This window comes from Haplochromis burtoni, unplaced genomic scaffold, assembly GCF_018398535.1.
Source record: "Haplochromis burtoni strain Fernald_Lab_line unplaced genomic scaffold, NCSU_Asbu1 Contig_155, whole genome shotgun sequence".
Classification (NCBI taxonomy): domain Eukaryota; kingdom Metazoa; phylum Chordata; class Actinopteri; order Cichliformes; family Cichlidae; genus Haplochromis; species Haplochromis burtoni.
In genome coordinates, this window is record NW_024582516.1 from 1,374,787 (window position 1) to 1,401,068 (window position 26,282).

The following is a 26,282-nucleotide window of genomic DNA, read 5'->3' on the forward strand; positions in this document are numbered from 1 at the left end:
ATGCCTTATGGGGTTTGATTTGGCAAGACTCAGTCCAGTGGATCAGGAGAAATTGGCCCATCTCGTTGCATACTGCAATACCCAAAGGGCCTCTCACTCATGACTGTTCATGCTTCTAAACCTGGCTCTCAAAATAAAGTTAGTGAACTGTGCAGTTATTGTAGACATAGCTGGAATTATCTATGCAAATTTCAAAGCAAGACTGAGCCTCCTGAATGCTAATAGTGAATGATGGAAAGAATTACAGCAGCCAGGTGGATAACATACAGGATTGGTTTGGATAGATATTAAAGGAAAAAGAAATCCCTCCTGGATTTTCACTTACAGTGGTAAGCCTGTAATATGCAGCGCAATGAAGGGGTCACATGCATTTTGTGTAAAAGTGTTGAAATGTTTTAAATTAATCAGTTTTACTTTTGTGTGTTAATTAAATTTCCTTCCCCCCCCCCCCCCCATTTTTGTTTTGTAGTATGCCATCTCTCTGTTAGACAATGAGTGAAGAGAAAAGCTATTTCAATGCTGGAGGACAGACACCAAATACTGAATAGGCTGCTTACAGATGAGCAATAATCTAACAAATCCAATTTAGGTGAACTGCATGAGATTAGTGTAGACTGTATTAAATCAGTTTTAAAGCATGAGCTGTGTGATAAGTGAGTGCTAAAGTGTAAATAAAAAAAGCAACATTAACCATGCTAGATCTTGCATGGATGGCCTTAAATGCTAACAGTGAAAATGCTAACATGCTAATGTTTACAATTGCTAATTTTTTTTTGGGGGGGGGGGGGGGGGGGGGTGGGGGGGGGGGGGGGGGGGGGGGGGGGGGGGGGGGGGGGGGGGGGTGGGTGGGTTTTAAGCATGTTTATTTTTTTATTAACACAACACACAGTAGAGTTTGCTAATTAACATTAAACACAACATACAAATAAGGCTAAGGAAAAGTGAGCCAAATTCATGCTAGTTCACGGTTCTAGATTAATTTCATCGTGGCTGCACCAGTAACATCAATGCAAAAGAGCTCTAAAAGTAAATAAATAAAATGGATATGAAGTTAAATCCTTCTGCTGTCTGTTAGGGCTTTGCCATTTCAAAGCATCACATCATGCTACAGCAAGTATGCAGGACAATGAGACAAACCCCGAGATATGTGAACAACAGATGCATGTCAGTCTCCAATGACGATTTAATACCTATAAAGGGATAAAGGGAGGTACTCAGAGCACAGTACTCTCCAAAATATACAAGGAAACTACTCCTGCTAAAGGTGGAAGCAACAAACTTGTTTCACCACTTGAAGCGAAAATATATCATTGAGTGCAACAAGGCCACGAAGGGCTCGCAAAGAGGAGATACGAGCAGTTGTTGATGTGCAACCCCAAAATAAACAAATGACTCACCTGAGTATGGCTGGAGCAATCGCTAGTTGCATTCCATGTTGCAGGAAATCACTGATGTGCTAGATGGTAGAAATGCTTTAAGCGACTGGTTAAAAAACTCAGCCCTACAGTAGATACAATATCCCAGGTAAAAAAAAAACATGTTTATCATCAAATTTTATCATGTGGAGGCCTCCTTGGCTTTTAGCTTGAAGCGAGTTTAGTTTTACTTTTCACTTACAGCTTCCAGGGAAAACACTACCTAGGCTACTTATGTTCTTACATTTAATGCTGTGTCCCTGTAAATAATGCAGTCTCACTACAGTTGCATTATAATGCAAAATTCAATGGCAGTGTGTTTGAATTTAGCCTGGTATATTCTTAATTCAATTCAATCTCATGTTTCCATAGTTTTTACTCTGTGGAATGTAACACTACTAAAACTTTAGCCGCTGCACTCTGTCAAGCATAATGAAGGAGAGCATTGTAAAATTGATTGTGAAAAACATAGTATTTGATGTAATGCCAATATTTCAAATGTTGCTGTTATGCTCTTCTGCCTCATGTTGGATTTTAATTGGTCTGTTTCTGCATGTGTCTCATAGCTACACTCACATAACAGATTCTAACTTAAAGGCAGTTTTGATGCTTTTTATCATTAATGTCAGGAGCTTTCAACTGGCCACCAGTGTCCTGTTCTGATCTCACAGCAGTCTCGCCCCTTGATTAAAATAATACATTGTAAAATGCCTTTAAAAGAAGTCCCCTGTAGACGAACTCCTAATAATCAAAAATAAAATAACGTCACCTGTATTTGTCTATTAATCTCTAAGTATAAAAATAAACCCAGAAAAAAGCAACGTACAGCTCTAGTAAGTGTATCTGTAGCCACTGTAAGCACTACTCCCTGCATGTTCTCCTTCTACCTGTCCCTCCTCACTCTTCTCCCTGCTGTAGTTTACTCTCTGTGTCCGGTGCTGCTTGCTATGCATCATGTTGGCCCAAAATGACGATTGATTGCCGTGCCACTGCTTTTGTAATCCGCTTAGGATGGATTTTGCATCTAAATCACTTTATTATTTATGTGCCTAACTCTTGCCAATGCCATTTGGAGGCGGTATGATTGGTGATCCATCAAACATTATCCTTCACTTTGGTCATTAATATTGTAATGGGATGGACCTTCAACATGAAACTTCCAGGTGGAATGCGAATCTCTTCAGGGAGGGTCAAGCTACTTAAAACAGGAGTCAACAGAAGAAAGATTATCAGGTGTACTCGCTACCAGGCAGGCTCTCCAGAGATGTTGTTAGCCTGCCCTCTCTCTGCTATCTACCTCTCTCTCCTCCACTCCTCCGCTCCCAGCTCACACAGCAGCTTGTATCTTCATACATGGCCTTGCTTAGAAAAATATAGGATGTTATTCTTTCATTGCCCTTTTTCCATCAGGGCTTCAATCACCACCTGCCAATCACACACGTCTGCTGCTTCCAGGCACGCACTTAAGCTCACCGTGCCACGTCAGGACACGGTTGAAACAACCACCTCTGTAGATGAGAAAAACAAGAAATGATAGATATTCAGCTTACCACATAAAGGGCAAGTGTGATATGCATCGCAAACATTTGATGCGAATACTTCAAAGGAGTTTTATATAATCAGCTTTTTTATGAAATCTCTGAAAAGTTTCAAAGACCCAAGTTTGATGTTAACTCCTTGCGAGTCCTTCCACTTAATGTTAAGGTAGCGTAAGGGTTATTTTCAGCGTGCCGTATTAAAACTCGGCACAGCAACGATGTGGAGGCTCCGGGGATGCTGAAAAAAATCTGTCGTTCGTCGTCTCCATGGCAGCCCCCTGAGCCTAGAGAAGAGGGAGGCCATACAGATAGAGCTGATACCTCTCAATGGGTGAGGAAGGCAACTGCTCAGATGCATTTGAGGTTCATGGATGCCAGCAATCATCATGTCACTGAGCCACAAGAAATTCTTCCAGTCAACTTTTAGCCAGAGGGCAGGGAAGGCACCAGAAGTGAAAGGAAGAGACATTTGTACTTTACAGTACATGTAGAGCAGCTGACCTCAGATAACTCTAAATACTTGAGCGATTGTCCTACGAGGGATTTTATTGTCATCGCGGAGAATAGTTTGCATCTTTCAGAAAAATGAGTGAAAAAGTGTTCCGAGTTCAGCATTTCTGTTATGCATTCAACAGATGAAATGTGTTTTTGTAAAAGGAGCTGCTAATACTGACAAGTTTCCCGCAGTTGTTTTGAGTGCTACTGAGTCTTTGATAACAAATTTATTGCTTTGTTTAGTCTCTTCATTCTCATTTGCATTCAGTTAAAGTTCCAGCACACTACCATTGCCAGCGCCAGGAAGAAGAAAGGCACAGCTAGCAACTGGCTTGGTAAAAACTGCGAGGTTTAATTGTTTCAGCTCCATGGAGAGAGACACACAAAGCAAAACAAATCAAGGATACTGTGATATATATAAATTGAAAAACAATGTCTTTCTTTTCTTTTTTTCTTTTTTCTTTTTTGCATATTTTTCATTTATCACTCTTTAATGTTTCAGATGATCAAACACATTTTAGACAGATTTTAGACAAAAGATAAACCGAGTAAATACAAAACTGTATTTTTAAATGGTGATTTTATTTATTGTTCTTTTATCATTCAAACCTACCTGTGTGAAAAAGTGATTGCCTCCTAAACATAATAACTGGTTGCGCCACCCTTGGCAATAAGAACCGCAATCAACCATTTGTGATAATTGGCAATAAATCTTTCAACTCAGTGTGGAGGAATTTTTAATTCAGCCACACTGGAGAGTTTTTCAGCACGTACGGCCTGTTTAAGGTCATGCCAAAGCATCTCAATCAGATTTAAGTCCTGATTATGTACAGACCACTCCAACACTGTTTTGTTTTTTAAAAAAACTGTTGAACCAGGACACGTTCACCCCCGTTTCAAGTTTTTTCCTTGTGTGGATAATGGCTCTCACTGTGGTTCACCGGAGTCCCAAAGCCGTAGAAGTGTCTTTGCAACCTTTTCCAAACCGATAGATCTCATTGACTTTCTTTCTCAGCTGTTTCTTTAGATTGTGGCATGATGTGTGGCTTTTTGTGATATTAAAGCCTGCTTTACTTTGTCAGACAGGTTCTGTTTAAGTGGTCTCTTGATTTAACAAGTCTGGCAGTAATCAAGGCTGGGTGTGGAAAATCATGATTTGGGGGTGGTCACTTACTTTCAAATAGGGTAAATGATAAATATGTCAAAGAATAGGAAATCAGGAAGGAAACGCACACTTTTTCACAGCACTGTATATTTTCTACTTTTGATTTTGGCATTAGAGCTCCACCATTGCATGTTTGATATCCACAAATCAAGAATCCTTGCTTTAAATACTGCCAACACTGTGGCAAGGGAGGTTTCTTTACTGTCTAGTATGTACTGGGGCTTTTTTTTTTTCAATGTTTCACCAACAGAGGAACAGAGGAAAGCGTCTTCGTGTCTGATGTGATGCTATATTAAACATCTGCGCTCGTGCAAAACGAGAAATTTCTTCAAGCTTGTATCTGCGAATTGCACAGAGATACAGCGCTCCACTCAAAATAGCATCACACGTACTATTATTTGGTAATGATTGCTGTGCTCAGAATCCTAGCTACGATCTCACGAACTCCTACTCATATTTGATAGAGTAATGGAGCATCCATTTTTCATTCTGCAGGCGAGGGGAGGACGGTGCTGCCAGCTTTGCAATTTTAGAATTTTTGCATTTGCTCATCTGCGGTTTTTTAGCTACACACACACACACACACACACACACACACACACACACACACACACACACACACACACACACAACATACACACACACACACACACAAACATATAGCACATATACAGTAACAGTCTCATCTGCAGTGGTGGCAGCAGGCTATGACCTCTGACACTTGTGTATCAGCGAGCGCGCAGATTAGTCATCACCTTGGGTCTGCACAACTGAAGTGGAGCTGTGCAGTCGAAGTATGATGTGATTATTCCACTGACCTCTTTTCCCACTTCAAAACTGTGCTTTTTCAAACATTCCTCTCCCCCCACACAAAGATTTGTTGATTCGTCTTGCGCGGGCGGTCAATGATAACAACAGACATTGTCAACAGTGGCTCAAACAGCAACACACATGAATGCCGGTCCTTTAGTAACAGAGCAATGTTAGCGTACCTGTGAAGCTGACGTGCAATCAACTTGCAGGTAATAACCCTTTAATGAAATGTTTTTGCACAGGAAGCCGGATGCTTTGGGGAGGTCATCCTTCATCACAAAATCATTACGGGGCTGATTCATTTCTCTGCCATGTTAATATAAAAAGCATCAGCTTGGCAGGATGGGAAGAAGGGTGGTCTAAATTGTCAATTAAAGATCTATCTTCCAGTCTTACTTACGCCACATGACTTGCAGACTGAGTGATAGCAGTGAAGGCTGGATTGTCTTGCTTCGTGTGAAATGAACTCTGTAGTAATGAAAATACTTTTAGTTATTATTGTTTTCTCAACCAAAAACAAGCAATCACACATGAAAAAGAGTCACCTGTCTAGCATTAAAGTCACGAATGAATCAGTTTAACTCTTATTAGGCCTTCGGTGGATTGCTCACATATGGTTTTGGCTCCGTCGGCTGATCAACCTTCTCGTGAATGGTTTTAATAACAGTTTTTTTTCCTGCTAATTCACTGATTGTAACATCCATAACAATAAATATCAAACTAATGCACATCCTCAAGAGCAAAAACACATTAGCTCACATTAACCAGTCAACGAGAGATCATCAGTGCTTGATACTGATGTTTTATCTTGATAGAGAAATAGTATAATTCAAAAAAAAAATCTTCTTCTTCTTCTTCTTATTATTTGTTTTAGAAAGCTCCAATCACACAATCAGTTTTCAGGAGGAACATCTCATTTGTTAAGCGTGCAGGGGAAATATCCAATAATTGGCAAAGAGGAAACACTTTCATGAACAGCTCAACATCTTAACAAGAGAAAAGCAGCTGAAAGAACCACATGAGTAGACTTTTATAGGAGGGTGTGAGAGTCAAGTCAGACTACCGGTGTCAGACTATTGGTGTTTTGGTAGATATAAGCTGTGTCGAAAGGAGGCAGATCAATAACTTGTCTGGTTGATGCAGAACAGACAACTTTTAAATGAGCTCTGCATTTTCTTTCATTAAATGTTCCCTTTTCAAAAAGATCACTTTCAAGTCCAAGCTGACAATCAAGCTGTGTCCTTCTTTACTCCATAGTCACAGAAAAATCATGGTGGAACCAAAAGTTTTGTGTCTTTATGATACAACATCATAAAGACACAAAACTGCAAGGTAACCAAAGTGATCATGTAGGTCTACCTTATTATCCACTATTATGTCCATGTCTTGGCTTTGTATCTATGTTCTTTTATGGGTTCAGTTATTATTGTACCTCTTCAATCTTTCCGTAGGGAGCCTCGTGTTTCTTTGCAATGAAATAAGAGCCTAAATGACAAATATCTCATTTTACAGAGAAGAGGCTTTCTCTTGGAAACCCTTCCAACCACGCCATACCTGTCCAGTCATTTTTAGTTCATTGTTATTAGCTGTACAATGCACTGAGTCTGAGTGAAGGAGAGAGATCATTGTCCTGTTAATTTGTCCCAATTTTGTACAAACTTTGGCTGTTGGTTAGATGGCCTCACATTTGACTCTAGATTACTTTGGTATATAAAACAAGCTGAATCATCACCTCTCCATTACTGTGCTTAACACTTAGTATGATGTGTTTGTGCTGAAATGCAGTATTTGGTGTTTGGCCATAATGGACAGCATCATGTTTGGCAAACACCACTTTGTCCAAAAGATATTCATCAAGAAAGTTGATTCAGCTGCAACTTTTCAAACCATGCTGCTAATTTCTTTCTAGACACAAGAGTAGGACAGGCTTTCTCCTGGCAGCCCTGAAATGAGCTATACTTTCTCCATCTTTCACTAATTGTGCTGTCATAAACTTCAGCATTTAACATGCTAAGTGAGGCCTGTAGAGCCTGAGATGTAGCTCATTGAGCAGTCTGAGGACTGCACAGTCTGACCTTGGGGTGGTACATTCACTGGAAGATTGGTAATTGGTATGTTTTCCACATGTGAGTATTCTTTCTCACTGCAGAATGAAGCATTTCTAATTGTTTGGAAATTGTCCTGCAACACTTCCCTTACCAGACTGGCACCAACGATTCTTTCTTTAAGATCGTTTCTGGTGTCTTTCCTCCTTGGTAATGTTTTAACCCACACTGGAATGCTCCAGACCTGCAAACCACTAAAATGTCTGCATTTATAAGGTGCTCACACTTCCTGATGTAATTATCAAGTGCATTGATTAGCAGCACCTGACTGCTACTTAGTCTCTTAAAGTCTCTTACAGAAGCTGTAAGAATGTATTTTGCTTTCTGCAAACTGCTTCTGCATTTGGTTTGACTTTTGTTATATAAATAATGACAAAGTGTAATATACCATGTTTTGGAATTCATCTGAGATTGCATTTAGTTAATTTTAAGATGTGCTAAGGACCAAATGGTTAATTTGGTCCTTAGCACTGAAAGAAGGTTTAATTTCTTTTTACTGTTATTGCATTATGACTAACACTCAGTAAAACCTGCACATTGCACTCACTGCAGAGCCCAGGCTCCCTAGTTGAAACACTAAACTTGCTGCAGAGAATTTAATCAAAAGGTCTCTTGCTCGCCTGCCTGCATGCACAGCATTATCTGGTCATGATCATTTTAAAATTATGTTTGATAGCAGTAGTGTCTAGGAATGTGCTCCGCTGTATCTTTGCAATTCACCCCTAGGCTTCGCAAAGATGTTTTAACAAGATAAGGCCCCAGACAATGCCCTTCAGAGACAAAACTTAATTCAACACTGAAACTTAAATTGTAGCTTTGTTTGCTTCTGGAGTGAAGACACACAAAACCGTATAACAATGATTCTTCGGTATTTTTCTAATTTGTTTCCATTTGTATAAAAAGTTAACTTTTGACTCACGTCTTTTAAATTGCTTAAACATTTTGCCTGCCAGCCAGGAACAAAACAATTCCAAATATGAAAAGTTTTCCCACTCACGATCCACAAACAACAACAACAACAACATAAAACACAAAAAGTGCACGCACAGTAGAGTAGCAGTGCTTGCACAGCATATTGGAGGTGCATCCCATGCCACATAATAAATTCCATTCCGCTCTAAATAGTATGTCACAAGAACTTTGACACACTTTCTGCAAGTTGATGTTTAGTAAATGTTAAAATCAAACTGTGCTTACATCCACTAGTGGATCAGTTAAATGATTCAGCAGGGATTTTCTCAAAAACAGCATGACAACAAACACAGACATTTCAGCATTTAGGAGCCAAGAGAGGCTCTAAACTAAAAGCCTGAAAGATGCCTAAGGCAGTTTTTGTTCCCGAGAGAGACAATCCATTCCTCCAGCAAAGATCAAGCCTCTGTATTTCAAGAGGAAAGTGTTCGTGAAGTACAGTATAGGCTATATTTCACTGGGCTTTCATACTAATAAAATCTGCATATCAAATGATAGATACCTGAGAGCAAAGAGGAAAAGAACAAAACAAAAACAAAGCAAAGACTCACCAAGAGGCTGTCCAGCAATGATACGGGCGTTTTCCCCCGCCACTGCTGCTCGGGCGTTCCTTTCGTTCATGTATTGTACAAAGGCGTAACCCTTGTGCACAGAGCAACCCACTATCTTGCCATACTTGGCGAAGATGACCTCTATGTCGGTCTTCTTGACGATGGCTGTGTTGAGGTTGCCAATAAAGACTCTGGAGTTGAGGGAACGAGGGTCATTCTTGTTGGTCACGTTGCTGGTCTGAGTTTTACCAGTCATTCTCCTCCAGTTGCCCTCCTGGGACACAGACAGAGGGGGAGGGGAGGGGGAAAGCTTTAGAGGACGGGCAGGCCAACTCCAGCTAATTCTGCTCCAAAGGAAGTGTTTAATATTATTTTTTTAACATAACATAATGACACAGATAGTCAAATAAATAAGCACAATTATAGATGGAACCGTTTTCGAAGAACTTCAGGAACTAATTCAGAATCAGTAAAATATCCAATAATACTCTTAAAGAAGTCATTTCATGATTGCAGAGTTGTCACCAGTTACCTAACTGCTGCTTAGAGAAATCAAAAACACTGCAAGTTTAAAAAAAAGGAAAGAAAAAATATAACGGTTTAACAACTGACCTTTCTTGAGCTGCAACAACACTAAATTTAGCCAATTCTGTATGATGATCATTGCTTCTTCATCACATACATGTGCTTCTTACTTACTTACCCAGCCAGCTCGGTGTGCTGGTTTGTGACCTTGGCTAACATGGCATCGTGGTTTTTTAAAGTTGTTTCTCAGTCAGACAACTACTTTAAAGAGTAAAACACACACACAGAGTCTCTCTGTGGTTCCTCCAGCAACTGACAGCATTGCTGTGAATGGATGTTTTACTGACCCAGCTGGGGGCATGTGATTGGCTGGTGACAAATCCACTGTCATGAAATGTGACATGAAATATAACTAGATAGAAAAAAAGATGAAGTAAAAGTCAAACTTCTGGAAAGGAGATTTTGAAACAGATATTTTACATACACTTAAAATTACTTCAATTTAACTTGAATCATTTGACATTTATTTACTCATATTACACACTGGAGCTCCATGAAACGCAGGATAATTACTTTTTTCCAGTAATACTTTATATTAACCGTAGTTAATGAATGGAAAATTCATTTTTAATAAAAATAAAGCTTTTGCTGTTAATGAAATTGCACCATTATTTGATGCTTACACATCTTTTAATAATAATTGTTCTGTAACTGATGAATGACGGCCTCTGTTAATATTTAGAGTTAAGTGACTATAAGTACTTCACGTTTAACTCAAAAAAGTAGGGCAACTTTCCAATTCTTTCATAAATGTGAAGTAAAGGCAACCATGTCGACTTTTACAGAACTATCTACATGTTGTTTAATTAGATTTTAGATCTTTCGGTGTAATTTTGGAAGGATGAGCAATTTTGAATGAGGAACACAGGTTGTGTTGGACAAAATAAGCCACTCTGAGCGGATCAGGGCAGAGAGCGCCGGGAGATGACAGGATAGGAATTGGAGCCGGGCCTGAATCAGTCTGAATACATGATCTTTACCCATTCCACATTCATTCTGACAGGTGGAGCTGGATTGATGTTTCTAAGCTCTGCAAATGGTTAATAAATACTATATAGATCATCTATAAACAAAAATTGTGGTTTTGGTTAAATGACACCAAGAAGGGAGTGAGATTGGCCTTACTGTTGTTGTGGCACGGGTCCAATGCTGTGTGTTATTATATGTACCAATGTTATCATATTAAATTCAAATTATAGCTAGTTTTTAGTAAATGATAAACCTAAATGACTTGTTTGATAGCAACATATCATTTTCTTAAAACTTACTAAACTTTTAAACTTTTACCCTTTTTCCTAGTTGGTTTCTACTTTTTTAATGCACCTTTTTGTTGAAAAGACTGTTGTTGTTGTTGTTGTTGAAGGTTTCCTTCTCTGTATGTAAAGTACAATGTCACTGGCCAGTCAACTGCTTACCTAAGCCACATTTTTCATGGTTGAAATGCTACCACTGGATGATTGTGAGGAGCATAAGAAGAAGCAACAATATGTGAATGTCACAGCAGTTCTCTCCGCTTTGTGAGAAACCAAATACAGTAGCTGTCAGTGAAAAAGCTTTGCTATCTCAATACCCATATTGTTGCATCCCTAATGCTTTGTGTGCCATTTCACTGATCACATAAAGCGTGGGCTGTAATTCGTGTTACAGTTTTATTCAGACTTTTCTGTGCTGTCAAGTTATCAACGTACATTAGCCTCAGCTTTTGTAGGCCTCCTCTGCAATTATTCCTAAATGACCTTTTCACGGCTTGAATGTTAGTTTTCACGAAAGATGATTGGTCGCAGCATCGGGGCAATTATGCCTACCCAATGAAAGGATGCACTATTGAGCGATCATTGTTGTATGTTTAATTACGGTTATCAAACAGCAGATAGGTAAATTGATCCCCCCAAATTTTTCCACCAGTTTTTCCTTTGATTTTCTTTTCACTGCAAGCATGTCGTTTTGTTTTTTTATAGCTGGAAAAATCCTGGTTTTCATTACAGTTTATGTTCCAAAATGGATTACAGTTAGTCCATTAAATACTGTGAAATATTGTGAAGAAAACACTGCATATTTAATATTTGCCTGCTCTGAGTCTCTGTCCCTGACACACTGTGATAACAACTATTCAGCTTTGAGACGAAGAACCTGAATAATGGATCCAATCCTCAGTAAATAGGATTAGTAACCAAGGTAACGCTGATGTTCTTGGAATATCGTGCACGAACACACAAGCGCACACACGTACACATTTCTGACTGGCAGTCTCTTTCCCTTTACCAAACATAATTTCCAATGCAAACGGCTGTAGACTCCTACGGCGCGGCAGCTTTGATTGCCCACTGCGTAGCGTCAATCTCTGCACAATTACACAGTGTAGTTTTATTGTGATGTGCTGTCCCATAATAACTTTGTTCGGCAATTGGCTGTATGTGGCAGGAGAATAATTCTGAAAAGGATGCAATTCACACACTGAACCCACAGTAGATAAAGAAGAAAGCTGCCCAGTCAACCAGTAAAGTGGAACAGCCGTGCGATTTACAGAGGAAATATTCTGTGTCATGCATCCATTACACCTGAGTCTGGGATCAGGCAACACACACTACCGCTACTCTTTCACTTGGCAACACATGTTTTATGTGTTATATCACCTAACGTCTCATGTTATTTCTTTGACTATTTGCACCTACTGTGGTTGCACAGCAGCTCGGGTTTATAGTGTTGCATGGATGTGCTGTTTCTGCACGTTGCCACATGTGGGAAAAACTTCTGCTCACCAGCCCTCAAGTGGCCTTGTCATTTATCAGTGGCAGACACTGAAAATTGATGTGGTGCAGGCACACAGATATGCATGTCTTAACTCAAACGAGCACCACAGTGACCACCTAATGCTAGTTCAAAACCCCAGTCTGACACTCCTGCCATATGGATGTTCATGGACAGGTCACAGGGAACATGACACATCAGTGGAGAAGGGTTAGGTTGCCTCTCTAGTTTAATAAATCAGGAGTGGATACTGGCCTTCGGACCACTTTACCCCTTCTTACTGTTATATTTCATGTTGTCTTCTCTGTTGTTTTCTTTAGAATGGGACACTAATTTATTCCATCAGTGGTTTTCCTGCTGACCTTGCCTTTTAGTATATTTACAACCTCCATTAAGCTTCTTGTCCTCTGAGGTGATAGCGTCACAGGGAGAAACATGGGAAAACAGCGCAGGAAGTGATATTCAACCAGGAATGTAATTGGAAAAAGAATTGTTTTAGAGGACCTGATATTTGTTATCAAAAAAAACACAGAAACGTGCTCTGCAAACTGCTTTTAGAGGAAAAGTAACGACCTGGTGTTCAAAGCCCACTCTTTAAAAATGATTACAGCTTCAACTGTACTGCCTTTTGACAGTTAAGAGGTGAAGACAGATAAGTCTTCATTTTCACTTTCATGCCGGCGTGGTCGTGTCAGAATAAGTGCCACATTTTTCAAAAGGTGGACGTCTCCTTTGGGGAAAAAAACACTTTGATGTTCTGGCATTACAGAAAAGCGCAGCATGCTTTGCCTCTAATATGTTTTGTAAGAGAAGCCCAATATCATGGCAATGATAAAGACATACAAATAAGGTCAGTAGAAAAAGCATCAAGGTTATGTAGTTGACAGCACTGCTGTGTTGGGTTAGCGGTTGAGTGAAAAAAGAAAGGGTTTCGTGCAGAAGTAGCCATATTACTGAGCTCTCTCTTGCTCTGTAATGCATTGTGCCTCGGTAGACAGGCTCTTAAAAGGTTGTTGTTTGGCTCTGGCTCTGCCTGATTTATAGACATTTTTTTTCATGGAGGGAACTCATTGAATTGATTCCTTTTGTAATTTCCTACCACTCCACCACTGTACATTTCTCTTCACGATGCCTCAGCCTCTCTGCTCTGATTGTTGCCTAGGCAGCTCGACGGGCTGAGGAAAGGCCGAAGAAGCTGCTCGCTGAAACAGAACAGAGAAAGGTAACCCGATACACCTTTTCCAAAAGCGTTGCCAGCGTGTACCGCAAAGTTAGAATAATTGCTTCAAAGATTTCTTCCATTTATATCTTGACTTAAAATGTGTCTTTCTGCCCGTGAAAGCAACAGCAACAACTGTGAAAAAAAAATCCTATTTGTAAATCAACAGCTCTATTTGTATTATAGTCCGCAGAGTATCTCAGTCGTGCAGCCAGCCATAAATATGTGCACTTTTGTGAAGTGTGGTCAGAGGCTGAAACGATTGTGATCCAAAGAGAAACAGCACTCCCAACATTTCGCCTGATTTAAAGGTGAAGGAACAGTTACGGAAATTAAATTTAATATTAACAGAATAAAGGCCGTAAACACATTTAATGCTGTACAGCACTTTCCACTATTCTATTTGCATCTAAAAAAAAGGACTCCAGTCTTCAAGATAGGAAGCCATAAAACTAATTCTCTCCACATTTTCAATCAGCTGCTGCCCTTTGGCTTTATGAGTCAAGGTACACAGTGCCGGCCTCAGCTTCAACTCTGCTACACCACTGCAAAGTGGACCTATAAAAAGGAGGAGGAGGAGGAGCCATTCTAATTTTGCTGGCAAAGGGTGTTTGAAGTGCTATAAATGAGAGATAAATTTTGTTCAATGGGACATTTACACAACCTCACTGTTTATGACTATCACAAGTCATTGTTTTTTGTTCTCTGAGCAGTTAATTGCATGGGGTAAGAGAGCAACATCTCTTAAGGTAAGAGATGTTTTTGACTGCTAACCTAAACCATGAATGGGATTTATGGTTTTAAATATTTAATTACTGTTTTCAGAGGCTGCTAAATCATTATAATCATTATAATCTCATCTTCAAAGCTGCCCTTAGCTTTTTAACTAAAATTGGAGGATGATGTAAAAAAAACAAAACACTACTGTAGCCTTGTCTTAACCCCATCAACCAGATTTTCCCCTCAATGTCATGTCAATTTCAGACAAAAAAGATGAACCTCTTTCAGGTGGTGCAGTTGGGGAAGACGGTCAGAAACACAGTATGACACTAACAAAATGTGAACAGCAAGACACAAATAACAAACTATAGACACAAAGAGGAGCTAGGTTTCCAGTGACAGAGAGCTGAAGGCTAGGGATCCCAGAAGACGAAACTGGGAACATAAAGATAAAGCAACCAGGAAATGTAACATTGTTGCATTGAGTTGCAGAATTCAAAAGAAACTGAAAATCCCTGAAGGTACAGAAAAGCAGGACTCAAAATTAAGCTTGAACTAATAACAAGAAAGAATAAACAATTTCCTGAATCTAAATAATAAAGAATATTAAGCTTAAAACGCAGAGACAAAACCTGTTTGTCATGACACTGAGAAGGTGGTGGAGACCAAAGCAGAGCTAAAAGGATCGTTGTTGTTTTACTCACGTTCACCGCCTCCTAATACGTTAAATAGGCGTTATAGTCCCAAGACATGGCCTAAAAATCACAGCTCTTAATTGAACCCCATTCTAATGGATGAAGTGCATCCATTAGCTCTCTGCTCATGGACAAAATTTCATCAATAATGACGTCTGTTATGCAACCCGTGTTTAATAATTACTGAACTTTTCCTCTAGTGTGCTTTTACTTGTGAAATGAGTTTTAAGTACAAGCAATGACAGTAATGATACAATATTCCTGTGTGTAATTTATGTGGCACAGCATGCTATTTAAAAAAAAAAAAGCAGACTGTGCTTACTAATTTTTATTACTTTTTTGTTCAGTTTATGCTTGAGCATTTCTTTCTTTCTTGGGTGGTTATAGCCTTGGAAGAAATACTATGTACCTCATACATCTTGTCTAACTTCAATACCACAACCCTTCACATTGGGCCCCTTTTCCTCTTACCTGCAGCAAACCTCATTTCACTACAAATAGTGGCTATATGCGTCGCAGCGCCAACCATTTTTATTCCCCTGAACTCTGTTCTCAGAAAATTCATTGACTATTAGAAAGCCTGAAGGAACGATACAATTAGCTAACATGCAAATGGAGTCATTTCTCAGTTGGCTCTCATTCACCTGCATGAGAGTGATGGGTAAAATGTGATGGGAAAAACTCCCGTGTGCCGGGGCATAGCAAACATTGGATGATATACAAGAGGAATTTCTTATTATCCAGGGGGAGTCTGCTGTTTGTGACTGACAGGGGAACACCTCAATTGCACTGACAAGATTTCATTTCTTTCCATGGTAGTATACAGCTGCACAGAGTTAAAACTAATCTGGTCAAACACAGTGAGCTCTCGAGCGCAGCATAGATCAATCTCTGTCTGCTCTTAATCCAATCTGATTGGTAAGAATAGCATCGGGGTGATATAAAACCCACTCTGCATGATTGTTTTGAAAGCTTCCTCTCCACTATGGAACATAGCTCCACGGGATATCTAAAAGCTTTCTATCCACAGTGCAGTTGGATGTTTCCACCTCCTCAAAATGGGCAAGCAGAACAATAACATCAAAAATCAAGACGTTTCAGAAGGGGTGGGAAAGAGCCGAAATCATTCACTTTAGTACAAGAAGCAAAATAACAAAAGAAATCAATCACAGGTGGAACTAACTACTTGCATATACATACATACATTATTGTTTGCAAACCAGAGGAATTCATCAAGTCTGATGTGCTTGTGAATGGAAATTTCTATCTGTTAGGTGCAGTGGAGTGTTAAGCTTTACATAACAGAAATAGAAAGACAGCAGTGCAGTACGTAAGTACACTTAAGTACGTTAAGCAGGGAGCAAACATTAAAATAAGCTTAAATAAACTTTCTGCTCTGAGTGATTTTAATAAAGTGGCATTTAAACTCAGGAAATATTTGCACTAGTTGCATTTACTGATTAAAAAAATGAGGATATTAGCAATGCCACACTTTACTTAATATGGGCTGGATCCCTATATCCTCTGGGCATCATCATTTAGGGTACCACCGTGTGATGCAACGACCAATATTCATGCCATGTGGAACTATAGCAGTTATTATCATTACAATAAATTCACCTACTCTAAAAAAAAATAGAGAAGACAGTTTCATATATCCAACCACACTCAGCACTGTGAACACCAACTGTTCTCTGACTTTTGTCCACTTTTGGACAAACATGGAAATGAGCTGAATTAAATTGATTATCAACTTTAAGAAATTCAGACAAACAGTTGTCCGTACACACAGCTTTGGGGAAAAATGGGTACAATATGTATTGTCCTTTTACATTTCCTACTTTTTCCTTTACCAAATGAAATATGCGTCTCTTTGTTGTCTCAAACTTTGCATGTTTGCTGTTGATATGAACAGGTATTGTACAGTAGATTTTTCAAATGAGAACGCTGTCTCCTATGAGAGATGTGAAAGTGAACCAAAACAATAAAGCTGTGGCTCATAAAACCTGCAACTGGAGGATGACATAAAAATCAGCAGAGCTGCGGGAAACTGCAGGCTCTGGAGATACTCCTCTGTGAATTCACCACTGCAGGCAACCACGATATTATCCAATGTTAATTCAAGAAAGACGATTGTTTCTGGTTTACACTAACGGGTACTGAAAGGGCTGACAGAGAAACCGTGGAATCTGCTCAAATCTGCATTTCACTTTAGCACTTCCTTTGGAATTACTGTAGAGAAGACACATTGGCATTTAACGACTATTGTGTTGGTTGTGCTTTGCTAATTATCTTTTTATGTGGAACTGCATTTTAACTATTGCTATACTGCATTAACATTCATAAGGGTAAGCTAATAAAATTCCAACTGACATTAACCCAGAGAGTGTAAAAATGCTCAAATATTGTAAAGCTACTCTTTGATTTGGTGGATCTAACCTATTTGGCCCGATGACCATTCTGTTTCCCTCATTAAATCTGGATGTGTCATCATTAGCTCTCCAGGTTGTCGCTGCAGCTGGGACAAATTTTTAATGGGGCAAATTAGCATTTGTTAACATCTACTCTGCAGGAGAAGTAAAACAACGTCCCAACTCTTCATTAGCAGAATTAATCTTAAGTTTTTAAAGGTGTTTGGTTTGACTGTAATGAAAATACAAAGTGCAGCCTGGGTTTTAGTACTGCAGTCATGTAGCCATAAAGCAGTATGTTTTGTCTGAAAGAGAGTAGTTCACTGAATCTTGTTCTTGACTTGCTACAATTAACAGTTTGCAGAAGGATATTTCTTATTTATAGGCGTCCCTATGCACTGCACAAGCTCAATAGTCGGTATTGTAAGAGGATGACAGGCAATTTCTGAGCTTCAAAGGCTTGGCAACAGCTCAGTAGAATTTAAATGACCTTAAAATTCATGGGTTTCATTTACAGAATTACTATGCAGAAAGGAAGGGATATTATCTGTATAATGTCATCAGAATAAGCAAATTTTTCACCTTTTATGCACTTTGCTCTCATTGTTGGCCTTGCATTTGAATATACAGTGTCCTCTGTTCTTGAGCCAAACTCCAAAGGGTGATAAGGAAGATATATTTGGCATCGCCTCTTCTCCGGTGGTGCTACAGAGCTGCTGGTCAGCCATCTGCAATCTAGCTATGACCGATGTGTCAGGTCCTTTCTGGTATCATCTGCCTTTCCCTATAGCACCGCCTGGTGCTGAAACTGTTGCATAAAGAAGATGCTTGGCTGTTGCCCTGCCTTGGATTTGTTTACATATTTCTGCTGGCGGTAAACAGAGTGTGATGGTTTGGAGGCACTGAGAGGCAAAGTCCTGCTCTCCATCGGCTGTGAAGTGCAGCTGGCTCAACTGTACGTTCACACCGCAAGCAACACAATCAATCAAATCACCGGAAATTCACTAGTTTCGTATTGAGGTAAGCAGCCAGAGACATTCAGCCTAGACGTGGGGACTGGGCCAAGAAAATTTGGCCATGTTTTTCCTTTATGTGTTCATCAAGCTTCAACGGGCAGGTTTTATGTCTTCACTGTTTCCAATGTCAATTTCATTTTTATTCATAATCTCTCTGCCTGCCAAGTGCAGAATGGATGCAAAGTTTATTCTAGTCACTTATCACTGTCCGCATGGCAAGAATAAATATTTCAAAACTATTGGTACAACCAAAGTTTGCTAAACTAGTTGTTTGTTAAATCGGACCTTTTAACATGCATGAAATGAGAACATGAGTAAATACAGCCTGAGCAAGTTGTCACATTGTTCCATTTCCTGTGGTCTCCCAAAGAAGGAGATACTAATCAGTGAGAATAACCCTGACAGTTCAGCATGAAGGGACCTGTAGGATATGTACACTGAAGACAGTTTGAAACACTCCTCAGATGGACTTTGATGATACAAATCTTCATAGTTGTCATGTTTATGCCTGCGCCGGCACCATCCTCTCATTGCCAGGCTAAATGTTCAAAGGTAGCAGAAACTTTGTGTAACTCATTGACAAGGTAAAGCGAGAAAGTAAGAAAAAAAAAACTTGTATCGCAAACTTCAAAGAACCCCCCAACACTTCAAAAGCTTCTTCACGGTTCGGTGACTAATCTTCAAAGTCATGCCAAGGATTGAACTGATAGTGCCGCTGTGTATAGCAGGTACAAACATCCTTGTCAGTGCCACTGAGGTGTGAGGTGTAGAGAAAGGGAGAGGAGATAATGCCGGAAGCTAATTGAGACAAAGTCTGTCCCTCGCCTGTGTGAAATACAAAGCTTCTGGCTGCAGACATTTGGTAATTACAGCTGCTTGAGATCAGTCAAACGTAGTCAGACATTTAGCTAAAATAGGGAATTATTAGTAATTCCAGAGGTTCATTGGAGAGCTTACAGTAGATCTATGTTATCTTTTTACTACCTTGTGCGTCAGAGAGATCTCAAGAAATAGTTGGGATGAAAATCTTGTTGAATGACACATCTTTAGGGAAATGTTCATTAGGGACTTCTACAGTCTCTCTACCTGCACCTGTTAAATCAATATTCCCCTACTAATTAACACCACATGTGTCAACTGCTTCATTCTCACACAGGCTTCCTATTTCGTCTTTGTGCGGCAGAATCGTGAAAATAATGAAATATTGCCAGTAACAGTATGGAAGAATGGAGAGAAAACCTGGGTGTAAGAGCTAGAATATTTCATTACTGCATCCTTGCAGGCTTCTTTCAAATGACGAGACAAAATCACTCATGTGTCTAATTGGTGCATATAAAAAGACTGTAAATATGAGAAAAATGGTTAAATGCCATAACGTCTTGATGACTCATCCCACCTTAAAACAAACTGTTCATATGAGTTGCTCATATGAGAGGCCACTGTTTTGTGCGTTTTGTGACAAAATATGTCTTTTGTTGGTGTCACATCCATGCCTACTTTTCTGTAAGCCCCCCATGACCATTGCATAATAGTATTAGTCAGTATAAAAGCTAGTGAACTGAGAGGTAGTTCTTTCACTAATACTGTAGATTGTAAAGCTTTTTAAGGGTTTGTGATTTGTAACATTACATTAAAAATGTGTTTTTGTCAGACTGCTTATTAAAAACAGAGGTAGCCACAAACATGTCACACAATGGTTTGTGAAGCCCCATTGCATAGCACATAGGTCACCAACATGTTGAAGTGGGAGTGTTAACATTTGGGTCATTTAATATCAAATCAGCGTGGGCCTTCTGCTCAGTCACCTTTGATTTCCTTAAAAACGTCATTGTCCAAAATTTGGAAATATATAATGACTGCTGTGAAATTTTACCCTCATATATCAAACACTTTTCAAGATATATATTGGAAAATGAAGCATCGACCCACTTTCAGCATGCTTTTGTCACACTTTGAAATTGGAGGCCATGTTTGAACATGAATATCAGAAAGACTATTAAGGATGAGTTTAGACTTCTAAAGTTGTCTGTACCACATAGCACACCAAATTATTTATCAAATAATTCTATAAAAGAAATGCTTCAAAAGCTCACACAAGTTACACAGCAAGTTGCAATCCTGCCAAAGTAAAAAAAGATGAGTTATATATAAAATCAGCTCCGTGCAGGTTTTCTGAAGGGGTAAATTAGCTAGTTTTGTAGCCGGCTGTGAACACACACATTTTTTCTGTGGTAAATTTAGTCATTTTAACACGGGAGTCTGCTGGGACTGACTTGTTTTTGGAGAACGTCTGAAGTGGCCACTTAAGGCTTGGAGGTTGCCACTTGGGTTTCATACATGGAAATTGAAGCTCACTGTGCAGTGAGTTCTGATGAAAATGCTCTCCATCAGAGCAATATGCACTCTGCAACATTAACGCTGTTTTCCTATACAATGCTTTATTGCAGTTATCATCAATCATCCTTTCAAACAAAGTTATGCAAAGATCGTCACATAGAAACAGAGGACATATTCACAATGAGTTTAGAAAATCACGTGTTTGTATATTCACCATTAGGTTTCCATAAACCAAGCAAAATCTAGGAACACTGCCCTGAGAAATGTGGACCTTTGTGCATTTTTGCAAAGATGATTTGCAAAGTCATTCTAAAATATGCACATCAAAGTAGCCTCATTTAGTGAGAGGCCTCTTGTGAAAGACATCGTCTCCACCTTCAATCAAAGGACACTTAGTAGATCCTGAATTTAAATCTGAACCTAGATAATCCAGGAGTCCCCAAAAAGCCACATTTCTACTACAACTGACATGATGCATTTCATAGACTCACTAATGCCTGTAATGAATTTAAATGCAATGCAAAGGAGTGTATGGCAGAAGAAAATAAAAAAGAGAACACTCATGTAAACACAGACAAAAGCAAAAACAAGCAAACATAAACAAAAACAGAAAGCAAATGATATGTATTGAGAAAACTGAATCTTCAACATCTATATTTAATTGGCTGGCTGCATGTGGTGTCGCCACTGAAATTGGCTCCCACCCTCTCCATCTGTAATTAGACACTTCATCACACCCCCACAAGCCTGTACTGCATTTGTACCATAACAGTAAAGCACAATTAAAACCGTCTCAGTGTTTGCTGACAGCTATAGTCTTTAAGAGTTCACTGGCTATCTAAACAATTGAGAATAAAGAAGAACTGCAAAGACAATAAGATAAAGGCAGTGATACCTTACTTAGAGATTAATGTCTCTTACAAATGGCCAATGCAAACACAGTTTCAGCAGGTAGTAATTTGCTTTTAATTCTTTCTACTCTGAAACAGACAGCTCAATTACCCCAGCCAGTAACTGAAGCCACAGATGCAGATTTTTAAAACATTTGTTACTTGGAGCCCAAGGGAACCCTTAAGGGCCTCCCCGGGCAATGAAGCCGTCATCATGCTTCATGAGGTGTAGCAGTTTCTTTTCTCGTCTTGCTCCGGCATATTTCCATTTATCACGTCTACTGATGCGCAGTGTAAGAGCCACACACTTCAGCAAAATGGATCAGAGTGTAAGGGCTTTCAAAGAGAGGGAGACATATTGAATATGCACACACAATCATGCATGCTTTCTCAAATGTGTGTACCCCCAAATAGTACGCAAACACGAGGACATGGGCATACACAGACACACGTGCATAAAGTCAGTCACACACTTGTACACAAACACCGCAGACATAAAAGCAACGGAGAGCCTCACACAGCAAGACGATCACAGGCCTCGAAGTATAAGTTTTGACAGTTTGACAGCATATTCTGTCTTTTGTGTAGCAGAGGAGGCTTATGGAGTCTGGCTGCTGCCCTCAACACTTCTTCTCCTCTTGCATTAATGAAATAAAATGCACCATATGCCTTTATGCACAATGCCGACGAGCATGAGAAACTTCACTTGCATCAGACAAAATAAACAATACACAAAAATAGACATTAAAAAAACTACCATCTTAGTAGCTCGCTTCAAAAAGCAGCAATGCCATATGTATTTGAAGGGGTTCTTTTCAAAGTAAGACATCAGTCATGCATGGGGTAAAATGACACCTTTACTCGCTCAGAGTGACTGCTGTCACAAAAAAGGCTCAGATGTTACTAAAAGGTTTAAAAACTCCCGTCTAAGGATTTATTTATATCTAAGCAAAGTATCACTCCCGTTAGAAATAATTACATGTAAAACAGCCTTTGAAGCACTTGTAGTGACTGAAAGACTTCAGATCCTTTTAGCAGCACACTGGATGACATGTAAGCCTTAAAGCACTGTGCAAAAGCCTGGCCACATAATGACATTCTAGCTGTGGATGAACGCTCACATCCTCTTAGCAGCAATACATGAACTGAGACGCTGAAATGGCATAAGTTCTTATGAGGGGAACGTTGCTTTGAGGGAGATGGGCCACCTTTAAATGGAAACACCACTGGGGCTGTTTTTCAACTGTCATCGGCCCATGGGACAAATATTTCCCACTGTCAAAATGAAATCCATCGCCATATTCAGACAGAGCAAAGGTTACTTACATGACTTCTGCAAATATATATATATATATATATATATATTAGTGGATTAAAAAACAAAAGCAGAAATCAGTGCACACTGAGAAAAATGTTGTTGGACTCTTACCCAAGAAAATTTGACACTTAATACTTAGAAAACGCTTGCATAAGTTAAGGTGAATTAAACTGCTAAACCTTTGATATTGTGCTCTCTGTCACCTTCTCATGCTTTATCACATCATCCCTTTCGTCACTTGTTTGTTGCCGTGAGAGACAACTCGTACGCCCTAAACAATGTCTGTCACATTGCATTATTACTGCCGATAGAGTGCCGGATGAATCGTCATACAAATAAAATGCTGTGCTACAAAAGGGCAGAAGAGGTCACAAAATGATCAAAGAATTGAGGGGAAATGGATGACAGATGGGGTCCTTTTTTGCCTCGCAACACCAAGCCCGGAGCGCTTAAACCACATAGATAAACAGCTTTTTCATGGAAGAGTGAATCCTGTTAATTTGTGGTGGTGGGAGAGTAATAACAAGTATTACACAATAATAGGTTTCCCAATGTGCTTTCATTTTTTGCCACCTGAAGTGTTTTTTACAATCCTGTAATCAGGATAAAGTGAATCACCCTAAAAATCAAACTCCTACTTATCACACGCTGTTATTATTTCCCTGGTTGCAAAGTTCTCGATATACTTTAGAAATACTATAAACACTGTCATGTGATAATCACCGTGCGATAATTCCCTACTTTGCCTTGCAGAGCTGAAGGGGATTAGGCCTGGGTTTCCTTAGCTAACCTAATAACATGTATGACAGAGCTGCAGGCGGCTTAGTGTTTACTGCCTCACATTTCTCAGTGGAGCGCCAAGTACAGCATTGACAGACCTGATGTTTTTCTCTCAATCACCTTTGCTCCTTCTCCAGTTAAATCCCTGATACCTACTGCACTGCACCCCTCCTTCATTCTCTGCCTCTCTTTCTGACTGCACCACCGACTGACTGGTGTGCTTCATAAAATGTAGCATGTGGCAAACATGCTACATGCTTTAGCTTAGATACAGTTTGGTTTCCATAAAAGTCACTGTTAGAAAACTTGCCTGTGGGCAAGAATTTTTAATAATCTCGAAATAATCTGCTGACCATGTGAGATTTTTTATTCAGCCCAGGCTGAATGATGGTCTAACTCTTCAACTGATTTGTCCGGAAAGCTTTATTAAGGACTGAACACATGTGAGTGCAGCTCAGTAAAGTCCATATCTGTAATGGACTTAATGTAAGGGGAAAAAAGAATAAACTCAGTAGCACTTCTTTACCAATAAGATAAAATCTTGGAATCTTTAGTGTCTGCATAATCTCTATGTAAAGATATCTGCATATAAGCATGCAGAATGTGTAGGCAAAAGACTAGATTTTTAACAACAAAAGCTGGTTTAGGTTTGTGTAGTTATAATTCAAGAAGTTTTAACCAGTTATGTTTGAGAAGTGTTTTTATTGTATGAAGTGTTTCCTAAAATGCAACCTTGCAATCATAGACTAAATTGTTTCTTGAATATTGCAGGGTTTAAAACTTATACAGTGATATGTACTCACTGGTTGAACCCTGTTTGCCTTCAGAACTGGCATAGATTCAAAAAAGGTGCTAAAAAGCATTGTTCTGAGATTTTGATCCATATTAACATGACAGCAACATACAGATGTAGTAGGTTTGTGCAATTCCACACATCCCAGAAGTGCTCTATTGCATTGAGATCTTGTAATTATAGAGGTCTTTTGAGTGACCTCATTGACATGTTCAAGAAAATGGAAAAGGCATGATCAGAAAAAACCTCAGGTAGTCTGTGGATTTTAAATGATGCTCACCAAGACAGCCAACTTCAAACATTGATATGAAGCAAGATGGATACACGCTTTCATGTTGTGTGCATCAAACTTGCCCTTTGGAATTCCAGCCTTCAGTTACCTATTCTTTGTTGACAGGAGCAGCATCTAGCATTTTTTTCTGCTGCAGTTACTGCTGCTTAAAGCAGCCATTTTCCTCTCACCTCTGACATCAATGGGGAATTTTTATTTAGAGAACTGCCACTCACTGGATATTTTCTCTGTTTTTGGATCATTTATTGGTAAATCCCATCAGTAGTTTCAGAAATCCACAGACCAGCTTTTTTGGTACCAACATTCATGTCATATTCCTATTCACAAAAATAATTTCTCTTTCCCATTCTGATGCTAAATTTGAACTTCTTGACCATGTTTGCATGCTTAAATGCACTGAGCTAGCGCCATGTGACTGCATTAACGTACAGTTGAGTAGGTTTACCTACAATGCTTGATGACTGTTGTTGTGAAGTTGCACTATATAAATACAGTATATAAAGGTTGTATTCCATGGTAGTTTTTGTCTGAAAGCAAAAATGAGAAGTTGCTGCATCGTTTGACCATGTTTGTTGCAACATTTATTAGCCACATGTATTAGTCACAACACATAATGTTAGTGGCTAATGGAAAAAAAAATCAGCTGATCTTAACTTGCTAGCGTTAATTTGAGTTATCATGACAACTGTTATTGTACTTCCCTTACACTAGCTTAAAGTTGTATGGTAGTTTCTATCATTGCCATTAAAATGCCAAAGTTGTTATCACTGTGGGTAAAAAGTAAGCCACGCCACGAATCATCAAACGATAGTCGATAGATTCCCAAATCAGTGACATCAAAAAATAAAATCAGTATTTACACTCAATGGGTGCTATGTATAAAGAAACAGCTCGTTGTCAACAATCTCAACTATTAGGTCACTGAAAATTATAATATACAATTTAAATATGAAATTCAATAAATAGAAGTTAAAAATCTGCATTGCAATATTTTAAGGAAGGAATCATTTTAGCAAGCTCATTGAATGAGGATGAAAGACTGTTTAAAAGTGTACTTGAATATATTTTTAGCCAAAGATGGAATTAATTTTTTGAACGTATTAGCAAGGCTAAAAATCTCATCAGAAATGGCCCACCATTTGTATGCATTAGGAGACATGTTTGCAGCCTTTTATCCCTGTTTTATCCTCATCCAAGTGCTGAGTGACATTTCTGTCCTTTTTGCTGCTAAATGCCCTTGTGCTCGCTGGATAACCACTAGTTGTGTCTGTCTGCTGTTCTCTCCTCTCTAAGTCCATGTTACAGAGAGTTCTTCAGTTAATTTTTGGTGAGAAAATTATTGAATCACAAAGAAGAGAAAAGCTACTTTGAAGTGAGATGAATGGGTGTGATATTATGAAAGCAAATATTAGAACTGCTTTTCT

General features: G+C 39.1%; 1 protein-coding gene across 2 annotated transcripts in view; it reads right to left on the reverse strand.

Moving 5' to 3' along the window:
• The window catches only part of LOC102311505 (RALY RNA binding protein like), a 116,383-nt gene that overhangs the window by 59,102 nt on the left and 30,999 nt on the right, over nucleotides 1-26,282 (reverse strand). For both annotated transcript variants that reach the window (XM_005932087.3, XM_042224923.1), the window contains one exon: nucleotides 9,055-9,328. In XM_005932087.3, coding sequence (XP_005932149.1) covers nucleotides 9,055-9,310 — 256 coding nt within the window. In that variant the 5' untranslated portion in view covers nucleotides 9,311-9,328. The remainder of the gene's footprint in view (nucleotides 1-9,054; nucleotides 9,329-26,282) is intronic.